This window comes from Plutella xylostella, chromosome 12 (assembly GCF_932276165.1).
Source record: "Plutella xylostella chromosome 12, ilPluXylo3.1, whole genome shotgun sequence".
NCBI classification, from domain to species: domain Eukaryota; kingdom Metazoa; phylum Arthropoda; class Insecta; order Lepidoptera; family Plutellidae; genus Plutella; species Plutella xylostella.
In genome coordinates this window covers 6476026-6487723 of record NC_063992.1, presented here as the reverse complement: position 1 = coordinate 6487723, position 11698 = coordinate 6476026, and the positions used below count along the sequence as shown (strand labels likewise).

The 11698-nt window shown below is 39.1% G+C and overlaps 1 protein-coding gene across 1 annotated transcript; it reads right to left on the bottom strand.

The window, feature by feature from the left end:
- Window positions 1-6061: 6061 nt before the first annotated feature.
- LOC105383255 (phospholipase A1 VesT1.02) lies at window positions 6062-10721 on the bottom strand. Its single transcript, XM_011553288.3, has 8 exons — window positions 10586-10721; window positions 9713-9764; window positions 9325-9434; window positions 8621-8778; window positions 8032-8180; window positions 7152-7375; window positions 6674-6836; window positions 6062-6343 (listed from the first exon to the last, which is right to left on the bottom strand). Exons 1-8 carry the CDS (start codon window positions 10638-10640, stop codon window positions 6274-6276), a joined length of 981 nt encoding a protein of 326 aa, XP_011551590.3. The 5' UTR covers window positions 10641-10721; the 3' UTR covers window positions 6062-6273.
- Between the last annotated feature and the right edge of the window lie 977 nt (window positions 10722-11698).

Genomic DNA, 11698 nt, shown 5'->3' with positions numbered 1-11698 from the left:
ATAGTGCCTGAAACTTTGACGTGGGGCACTCTGGGGCAATAGTTTAAGGTTGACGTGTTGGTATTTAATTAAAAAGTTAACTAAAGAAACTTGGAAAAGAAATCAACGTAATGACCACTTTAGTTTTCATCCGTTTCTGGCCCTTGTAATTATTATGAGATAGGAATATAACATCATATTTTTAATTAATTTGTAATTGAAACAAACGATGCACTACGGCTAGTGCACGACAATAAATACTTTAACACCCTGATCTACTTAAGTATATTGCATTCAATCTAAAATTTAATACGGTAGCTTCATCGCCTTAAGCGAGAGTCAACAGAGTTTTTCCCGCTAAACCATCCCCGGGGAAATACCTGGTGATTACGACCCATCTCTTCATTGTCTCTACTCGCACCGTAAAATGGTTTGCCTCTAATTCAGCACGTTTTTAATCAACATTCCCAAATTTTTGGGGACGTATACCTACCTACCTAAGTTTTTGTCTCTTACCTTTAAATTCCATAAGTAAGCATTTAAAAAAAAATACTCCTCCTGTAAAGTGCTTTTCGAATCTATTCAAGAAATGAGTTTATTATTAAATTTATTTGAATATAAGAGCCGTAACTTTTATTTTATGGCTTTGAAATCGACTTTATTGTTAAAGTTAGTCTATTATTGCACTAGCCCAACAATAGCAGCCAAATCGTCATACAAAAAAGCATAAAACAAGACTACCTCGTTAAATATTTATAAAATGTCATAAAGTAGTGAATGTTTTACCTGAACCTCCTTTGATACGACTACTAAATGAATTCGACTGCAGCATTTAACATTGTCGTAAGTGAAAAATCCCTACTTTTCAGTAGAGCCGTTTTAAGTTTTAAATATGACTAAAATAGTTCTAAAATTTACATTACTCTATCTATCTTAACCAAATTCGGCATGGTGACTTAGTTTTAAATGTGCCACAAGGTAGTAAGATAAAAAGTTAGTATTTTTGATAGGAAAGGTGAAAAAAGGCACATGTGACATTATTAACCGTCAAATCCCAGATTAACTTTGTCGGAAGAGTTAGATCCAACAATGTTAACTGGACTTAGTATTGTAAATTTTGTTGGTAGTGGGAGATTCAACAATGTTCACTGCACTTAGTACTCTAGATTTTGTCGGAAGTGGGAAATCCTGCTATTTTAAGTGGACTTTATATTCTTTGCGATGTCGGATTGATGCTTTCCTGAATCAATTTTTCTATGAACATTGTAGTTTTCCATTATTTTGTTTCTATTTTCTAAGATAAATTTTAGTTATCAATTATAATAATGCAACGATAATCTGCTTATAGTTTTCGACACAAAACTGAATGTCGCAGTTTCTTAAGGCATGCGAAGAACGGGAAATTCGGGAAACTTCGTCACATATTCTCCTCGGCCATTCCTCAGAGCCTGAAGACAAAAGTGTTCAGCCAGTGCGTCCTGCCAGTGAGGACGTATGGTGCAGAGACCTGGACACTGACGGTAGGACTGGTCCACCGATTTCAAGTCGCTCAGCGTGCAATGGAGAGAGCAATGCTTGGGGGTTCTTTGATAGGTCGTATCAGAAATCAGGTTATCCGTCAGAGGACTACGATTACCGACATAGCTGTCAAAATATTCAAGCTGAAGTGGCAGTGGGTTGGTCATATCTGCCGAAGAATCGATAACAGTTGGGGTAGACGAGTTCTCGAGTGGGGACCACGAACAGGCAGACGCAGGGTGGGACGCCCTCCTGCCCGCTGGACCGTAGGCGGGTAGCCGGTAGTGGTTGGAGGACCGAATCTTGTGGCGCTCATTGGGAGAGGCTGCAACTGAGATTTACCAACTCCTCATTGAGTGCTGGTGTTGCGGTACAGTGCCAGGTAACTGGAGCGGAGCGGTCATAGTTCCTTTGCATAAAGACAAAGGCTCTCTCCAGGTCCGCAACATTTACCGTGGCATCAGCTTCTTGAGTATCGTTGATTCTGTATGCAAAAATATTGATTAAAAGGGTAGATAGGGAGACAGAGAATAAAAAATCTTGGATGTGTGGGCATGGTATTTGAAGAAAGGGAATGGGATTTGTGGATTACGATCTTATCACTACGAAATGTCATAAATAGGTACTGGCTTAACAGAGTTCTGTGCCTTCTTAGATGTAGGGAAGGCTTTTATAGTAAGGAGGAATGATTTTGAATTGACGCGACCACTGGGATCGCTTTAGGAACTTTGACTTGCGTTAGGATAAATATAGCCTTCACTGACTGGTTTAGCATCCACAGGGGTGTTAAGCCCTGCTTAATGTGTGCTTCGCCTTGGCTGTTTAATCTATTTAAAGAAAGTTATGTTAGGGATATAAAAGGTGATAAAGAGGATTGCGAATCGAAAAGTTACTTCTTAAGTGCACGCTGTATGCTGACAATTAAGTCTTGCTATCATCGTCGGTAGAACAGCTGCAAAAATAAGTAACTTTCCGGTATGTTGTTTAAAAATTAAGGGAATGAAAGGCAAAAGTAATGATGTTTGAAAGAGATGAAACAGTGACTGAGTGTAAGATCACGATAGAGAATTAAAGAGCACAGCAAGAGAATGAGTTTGTATTGTTTGGGTAGCCTGTTAACGAGAGATGTAAGGGGGATATTGAAAGTGAAAGTGGGAAATCAGATAAATTTATTGGAGCCTGGAACTCTGTAATGAGGACTATGAGGAGTAAGAAAGTGTCTCAAAAAGCTCGTTTGGATGTTCATGAGAGTGTTGTTCCCTAAGCTGATGTCATTTATTATTGTTATCACTAAAGATCTAGCATATATTGCAGCTGTACAGTAAGAGGCTGAGAAACAGTATACAGTGCACGTGACTGCACTAGTTCATCTTCAAATCCATTAGGAATTTTATTGACGGTTGTTATCCGAAAAACAACAAATAAAATAATAAAATATCCTTATCCTGCCCTTAGTAAATTTACAGTAAGAGGCCTTTCTTACTAGGCCATGGTCACATCAGCAACTACGTATCCAAGCAGTCTATGGAAATGTATGGTATTAGCGACGATGCCACACCGTCGCCAAGTGAGTTAGGTACCATACATTTCAATACTTAAAGCTTGGACACATTGCTGGTAACGCGGTCAATGAGGTTCTAGTGAGGCTGGGCTCTAACTTTTATAGAGAGCCGGTCGAGATTTTACAACGTTTACAGAAAATAATGGTACAGTGTACCACATCCAACACAATAGTTTAACATTATGTACAAATAACAAGGTTGGTTCTTCCATATCCAACAATCACAAGGGAAAGAAGAACAAATAATAAAGTCGGTAATACCATATACAACAGTAGTACTTGAAACGCAAGCAAGTAACAATGTGGGATGTGGTACATCCGACTCAAAATTAAAATGATGCGCAGTTAATACTGTTGGATGTGCCGTTTGCTACAATGTTACCTGTTCAGTACTGTTTATACAACTTCCATACGAAAATTTTAATAAAATATTAATTGTTAAAAAAATACATTGTATTAAGCAAGCATGTTAATGTGAGATGCTAAAATAATATATATTTGTTTAATTGCATCCGTTTTAATGGAACATGTTTGTCTTCAATTTCTGTCATACATTGTCTTGAGATCTTTACCCGTTCCTTGATACACTAAGTCTGTCATTATTTAGAGCAAGACATTATAGTTTCATTATTTTCATAAATTAATTGGTCTTAAAGACCACATAATAAAATTGTATCACGCAACTTGGGCTCATCCCGCAAACATGGCGGGAAGTGGTAGATACGACCGGCCGCCGTGTAGCAACATACTTACCGACAGTGTTAAACGGTCGCTATGAACAGATCCGACTTTTTTCCACAAGAAAAATCGGGAAATATTCATAATTAAGAGCTGAAACTTTCCTAACACCTTCCTTATTGATATAATGACCTTCTAGTGCAATAATCTGAAAAATGGCCAAAAGTCAGTTACGACATTGTTAATTGCTACAGTTTTGGCGCTAATAAGCATGGCGGCACTTAGAACGGGAGGTCTGTTAAATAACTTAGCTAGTTTTCACTCTGGCGGAAGAGCTCCTAAATCGGATATAAGTGAAGTTGCCTTGATGTGAAGCCCGGCGACGCGACTACACGAATTTAAACACTTGGCTACTGGGGGGTTACTCTATATCACGGAAAAATAAGTTTCGGAGCGCTGCTGCGCGAGCCACGACTCTATCTCGTTGTATTAAACGTGCCAATTGCACGACCGCTTTCGTTCGTTCGTTTTTCGTCATAATAGAGTAACGCTTTTGACGTGTATGAAAACTTTCCCACTTTCCGGCAGCCAAGTTAGTTAACTGAGAATAATACCCATACAAATCTCATCTGTGAGGACTGCATTGAAAGTGGTGACATCAAAAGCGATAAATTGATGTGCCAATCATTTGTCTAGTATCGTATACATCGTAGTTATACCCAATAGATCAAAGAGTTTCAAATATTGTGAACTAGGATATTTTATATGGACCCTGTGCCAATCGAATAAAGGGGCTGTCATACAGTTGCATACTTTTAATAAAATTGTTTGTCTGTCTGTGACCAAGAGCGAACCTTTTTGTTGTTGATTCAGAGCAGAGGTGATTTCAATTCAATAAAATCATGTAATCTGTTCAAAAGTTATACGCTTTTGGTTTGAATTTTCAGGCATTTTTTAACTTCGTATACGTTCATAAAGCACAGTTCGGAGAATCGGTAATGTTTTCAGTAGTGCTCGGTTGCTGACAGGAATTATTGAGCTACAAACAGTCGACACCTGGTTAAAGCGGCGGCTGTGGGTACAGGGGGGTCACTCTACCTTTATAAAAAATAAAACGAAGCCGAAAATTGGTGTGCGCTGATGTGCTATCCACAAGTATATGCCGTTTAAAATACCGGTTGCATGAAAGCTCTTGTTCGTTAGTTTCTAAACCTAGAGTAACCCCTGGAACAGGTGAATATGCCGGTGGCGGCGGCACTCATTGACACGAGCGATGCAAATAGACACGGCGGCGAATGTTCTACACAATCCACATAGTACGTCGTTGTTGACGTACACGTGTTGTGTTGTTTTGTACGTCAACTTCCTCTAGCTACGACTTGCAGTTTGCTTTTTGGAATTCAATGGTCATTAAGCGATCTCAAAATGCGTAATACGAACGCAACGGTTTGTTAAAAGTTTGTGTGTCGTTGTCAAATGTGTTGGCTTAATTAAGCTATAATCAGAATGCTCCGGACGTAAAGTCTCGGCGTAGTGGGAGTGATATTTCAAGCCTCCTCTGATTCTTTTGGCTTATAACTTTTACGTCAATAGTAAATAATGTAAATATTACTAAATATTGGAATAATTGTAAAATAGAACTTTGTAAATACATTTATAAGTTGGTATTTAAACATTTATCAAATACGCGCAAAGCATTTACTCTCCGGCTAGAGCTTAAAAGCTTCATTTATTCAAATAACTTCCAACAATGCTTGATAGTGTGTATGTTATTCCGTCAGACCGAAATTCCCTTTGTCCGTCTGTCTATTTACCATGACAAAGGCCACGTTAGGCCAGGTTTACTTAGCCAGGTTTGATCAAGTAAGGGACTTGTTTGTTCAGCAATCGTGCGCCGAACTGGGAAATACTTACAGCTCCCGAAACATCCGTCTCCATTACGCATATTACGTGAACACTTTATTACAATCTAGACGCGCCACTGTCTACAGGGTGTTGCAAAAAGGGTATACTAAGCCGAAACCTATTATTTTTTTTCGAATTTTGAAATTCTGATTTCAGTTTCGGGCTTAGATATACCATGCTGCACATGTAGGTTTCGGCTTAGTATACCCTTTTTGCAACACCCTGTATAAGTTTCAGCGGTCGCAGCATGGAAATGGCATTTCTTTCAAAGCAATGCCATTCACATCGATTGATTTTTATGTGCGCAGGACTCACGCCCATTATTTTTTATTAGTTGTCTCTCGGGCGGGTTTAACGGCACTGCAGATTTACAAGTTTACAGTTTATTGGTCGGAGCTGGAAATAACAACAGATTAGAAGTTATGGGTAAGTCATGTTTATTACTGTTTCCATATGTTTTTCATAAAATACTTGCACAGCATGTATGAAAATATACTTAATTTGCCTTTACCTATTGGTTTTTTTCTATTTAAAATAAAGAATACCTACGTACTTATCGATAAACTTATACTTACTTATAAAGCTATCATCACATTGGTCGTGTAGTGAGATGTATTGCTTAGTACTATTTATCACAGGCCCTTAACGCCGATTCCATAAGGCGAAGCACTATTTGTTGTGAAATAGTAATTTCCTTTTGTCCTGAAACAACGGTACAATACATGATGATAGGTCAAATAGGGTATTTATATTCAGAAAATAGCAAATAAATAGAAAGAATGTCGAAATTCTTAGCAAAGTTATGTTAGTTATGTAGTTTCATTGAGATTTTTAGCGTCAAACTATAATTAAAGACGTTGAAGGTTACAGAAAATTATCACTGTAACGAAACCTATAAGTAGTTTCTACCGAGATGATGGCTTTCAATTAACCACAATGAATAATATATTTTTAAGAACTATTGCCAGCGCGTTTTGCCTTCCTTTGAAACATTATGAAGTAGCATCACCAATTTGTATGAATTCAACTCACACATTATGTCTTCTTTCTCCCAACACCAGCGTGACAGCATTTCTCTCGCTATCGGAGTAGTTCTTCCACACCCGGTAGTTCTTGGCGTGGCTGCCGACGATGGACCCTGGGTACCGGAGGGCGTCCGCCAGGAGCTGCCAGCTGCGGTTGTGGTTGCAAATGTCTGAGGAGGAGAAAAAAAAATTGACAAAAAAATTTAGCGAAATTGCTTCATGAAAGAAGCGAACAATCAAACAAGGTAAATTCCTTTTGAATTCTTAATGACGCTAATCTGACTGATAATCAATCCTTTCACCACACTACGGTGACAAACCCAAGTGTAGCTCTCTTGTGTTTGTCAAACCCGACAAGATAAGAAGAAGTCAATGTAGAACCTTCTCGTTAGAGAAATATTAAGTATGTTCATTGTGTAGAACCCTCCCAGTTTCTTATCTGGTCCTAGAATTACGATCCAGAAAAAATCGATACATACGCCTACCTTCAGGTGAGAACATCGGGTGTGGCTTGTTGTCGCATCCCGGCTGCCACACGGGGCCGTTCCTGTAGTTAGGCCAGAAGTCCACGGTGCCGGTGGATCGCTTGTAGCCGTATTTACTGGGGTCGGAGTGGATGATGTCCACGTATGAGGCTGATCCCGCGTGTAGCTTGCCTGCCAGGTGCTTCCCTTCGAAGTCAGTGCTGGCCGGGTCTAAGCCCGTTATCCTGGAAAATACAGTTTGTATGTGAAGAGATTATGTTTTTAAATAACCTATCTATGCTATTTATTTTTACTGCCTCTGTGGTCTAGTGGTAGAAGCTTCGCTTCATGTCCCAGAGGTCCCGGGTTCGATTCCCGGGTGGGACCATCAATTTGTGTTTCTAAATTGTGGTTCTAAGTTTGGTTAGGACATAGAAGGCTGATCACCTGATGTCCGAAACAGTGAAACGATCCATGCTGTCGGATGGGCATGTAAAGCAGTCGGTCCTGCGCCTAGCTCTCTCCAGTCGTGTCGGTCAATCCGTCCCATTGGGCTATGAGAGTGATGGAACAGAGAGTGCTCCTGTGTACTGCGCACACACTTGGGCACTATAATCTACTCCTGCGTAGATGGCTGATCTCAATTGAGATTGGCCGCCGTAGTCGAAACTTGGCTAGGAGGACATTCATTCATTATGCTATTTGGAGATATTTCACATTTCATTGTAGGTATGTTCTGTTTGTTTACTTCGGTTAATTAATTTTACAAACTATGTATTTCATAACTGACCCAGACCAATTTAATTTAACTACAAACATGAAAACTCATAATTCACGCTTTTAACTTCACTGCAACTAGCACTACATTGTAGCCACAAGGTCCAAAACTGCCTGCACTCACCATCCAACTTCCACGCCTCTCGCTATTAAGTTGTTCCCGGCGATGCCAAAGAGTTGTGCCCCTAGAGAGTGTCCGACTAAGTGGGTTCTGCCTAGGTCCAGCCCGGCCGCCTGCAAAGTTCTCAATACATCCGCGAACCTCGCCCCCAGCTGGAAATTAATAAGTTTCAGTGTGAAAATTAACGCGTTAGAATGTAAGTGTTACTCTTACATTTTCGTTTTATAAGCGCGCGTGAGAAGCTGATTGGTGAGTGGTAATATTCGAATTTGTCGTGATTAGGTATACATATAAGGGCATTCTATCATATTTAAGTTTATTTAAACCAATAACTTTGTTGCATTTATTTTGGTGGACCCAGAGGGGTCAATGACGAAAAACGATGTTTCGGAGCGCTGCTGCGCTCTATCTCGTTGTAGACAGCTCTCTTTCGTTCGCTTTTCGTCAGTATAGTAACACTCCAGTATCCGTTTACGATCATTTACCATAACCACATTACACAACCACCAAAACTCCAACACAAGTCACGTCGAAACATTCATATTCAAAAATACAGCTGAAAGACCACCGTTTCGGGGTCAATTCCACGCACCTTTCTCGCATTAGGAGCGGCCCAGTTGAGGTATGAGTTGGCCATGGAGGGCCGCGTGTGCGCCGCCTGGTGCCGCCAGTCCAGGAGCACCACGTTGCAGGAGCCTCGGGACAGGTACGCCGAGATCACCCCCCGGATCGCGGGGCCGCCTGGGTGCCCTGCGAATGGTATTGGGAATACACTCATGTGCAATGCAAGAGTCGCAAGCAATAATAAGCAATCTGCCATAATGCCATTGACGTCATGTACTTGTAAATGTAGCTGGAACTTTTTCATTGCACTTTAGTGTATTTAGGTATTAGTGTTATATTTGTACCTCCAAACCGCCTACACTTATGGTAAAAACTATTGTATCGGAATAGGTCCATGTGCTGCATTTTTAGTTAGCCGGATCTCGTTTTGTTAGCTATACTATACAATAAGGATCGGTATTTAATAGTATGTACTTAAGGTATTAGCTATGATGATACAATGTTATTGTACAGTGAAACAGGTACCGGTAAGTATTCTCTTCGAGTATGCCAGGACTCTTAAAGATCATGAACTGGAACGTATATTCAACTCTGGCCGTCTCTATAAACACACTTCTAACCCTACTTATTTAACATACTTGTTGAAAAGGTTGTTAATACCTACGTTAAATATCGCTAACAGTTAGGAATTAGGACTATTACTTAGTGTTTTCATATAAAATAAAAAAATACCGGTAAATCCGTGGGCAAAAATAACCGTATCCAGGTTTCTGTCGAATCGAGAACTTTCTAAGAGAAGTTCTGCTTCAACGAACGGTATTTCGGAGAACTCTTCCATAGACCTGCACAACAAAAAGTTAACATTACTTACCTGCTGCCACTACACGGGTTCGTTGTCGACATAGATAAATGTATTTGTATCGTCATTCGCCATAAATACTGCGCTGGTTGGTGGGACGCGCATTAAACGACGCGTTTATCGACGTCGATAACGAACCCATGTAGCGACCGCTGCTATAAAGTACCTCAAACAATCAGTATGTCACACAAATTACTTAACCCATATAAGTGAATACAGATTAGATTCCGTATCTTTGAGCAAAGAGAAGATAAACCTCACCCGTGGTACAGCCGGAGCTTCGCATCGTGGTCAGGGTCGTCCTCACACAAACCTGCACACAGACAAATGAACTAGCAACAAACTAACCAAACAGAGGGGTCACTCTAGGTTACGAAAAACGATGTTGTGATCCGCTGCCGTTGAATTAAACGTGCCGATTGCATAACAGCACTCATTTGTTTGTTTTCTGTCAAGCTAAAGTGACCCTACTTGCTACCGGTGAGTAAACGTACATAAGTGGACGGCTGCGGTGTACTGTTGCCTGCAGTTTGATTTGGCATTTGTACTCAAATTAAACTTGGCGAAAACTGACTGCGGCCACTTGCAGTGAGATAACTTTTAATACTAGACCCTGAAATCCTGAAAGCCTGAAATACCTGGCCCGGGTTTTATTGTATTACCTATTTACAACTTGAAGTGGATCATTTTCTTTCTATAAGAATATTTTATCTGTATCTCTACTTTTTCCACTTCAATAATAAACAGCGCATCTCGTGCTCGGGAAAATTTCTTAAGTTTTTACTGGGAAATGGGTTGGTAATATGTATCCCTCTTGATTATTATGTACTCGTATATGCACTGAGCCTTCAACTCAAGTTCAGATTGAATAACAATATTCAATGTATCTACTATACTATATTATCAAAACTACATAACTTTTTTGTCATGTCACAATTTCACCAGTATAAGTAAAATTTTGCAAACGAGAAAACGTGTACTATTTGACACAAACGTTCATTTAGTTCATTAGCAAAAACATTACAAAAATTGCGCATTGCACATAACAAGTTGAGGTAATTAATTTCAAAGTAATATATGTCAATGTAGATATTTAAAAATGATAAGAATGAAATAAACATTAAATGTACTTACATGTTTCCAATACCAGTGAAATCACAATCACGCCACTTATAAACGTCAAGCGCATTTTAATTATTCACGTCACTACCAAACTTTTCCGCCGTTTCGGCGTTTTATATAGGGGCTGGTATCTGTAGTTTTACTTTGTTTTAGATATAATACCTATATAGGTTTTTTTATTTATTACATGAAGCACCTTGACACAGCGGGCGTAGATATAGTTCTGTTATTTTATTTGTTAGAGTTTAAGTTTTACTTACTGTATGGTCATATGGTTGCTAGTATTAGTATCGGGTGTCGCTTTCACAATCCTTGTTGAGTGTGAGGTGGTTAAGCTACTACACTACTGCGCCGTTGTATGTATGAGTCAATATTGTGTTGAATTTTCTATATTTGTGCGAATGTGAATGGCTTTTCCATTCAGTTTTTTTGGGTTAAATTTCACTTTGTATATTTTAAACTTAAGATTTGACAGTAATAAAATTCTATTTAATATATTTGAACCTCAGCTCCGTAGGAAATCCTTTGTTTGCCACTTCTAAGTTACTTTTTTCATGGTATAATTAGTACTTACCTTATATTTCATATTCCAAAATGACCTATATACCTAATTATATGTTTATGGAAACATTAATACTTGAAAAATCTATACATTAAATGTTAGTCAAATGTAGGCACTTACTAGCTTTATCTTTTTCATAAATACTACAAAGACAAACCTACATTAATCATCAAAAAGAAGTCCTGTAACCCTTTCGAACCTGAATGATACAAATGTGCGCTCGATTTTTTAGAAATTCTACTTTAGCGTTAAACTTATTTCACCGCGTGGAACCGAAACGCATCGTTTGTGCGTATCGTTGTAAAGGACTAAAAAAATTGTGGTTGATATTTGAAATCAGATGGCCTGTGACAGGCAAAGAAATTGGCGGCGTTCCTTGAACCTGATAGCGAGCGTGTTTAGGAATTAATGTAATTTTGCTGTTTTAGCTAATTTTCTTCACATATTTTATGCTACATTGTAATATTAAAGTCTTATATTTGTTGTTGGCATAGTAAAGTTTGCACAGCACAATGATTCCGTGATATTTTTTGTCCGACAAAACTGAAACGCACAAATGTGCG

What these genes read in the sequence shown, in the direction of transcription:
- LOC105383255 (XM_011553288.3), bottom strand. Translation starts at nt 10,640, where the DNA reads ATGCGCTTGACGTTTATAAGTGGCGTGATTGTGATTTCACTGGTATTG. An exon ending in CCGCTCCTAATGCGAGAAAG is followed by an intron (nt 8,181 to 8,620) that starts GTGCGTGGAATT and finishes ATTAATTTCCAG; the next exon opens with CTGGGGGCGAGGTTCGCGGA. An exon ending in GGAGAAAGAAGACATAATGT is followed by an intron (nt 6,344 to 6,673) that starts GTGAGTTGAATT and finishes CCGTTGTTTCAG; the next exon opens with GACAAAAGGAAATTACTATT.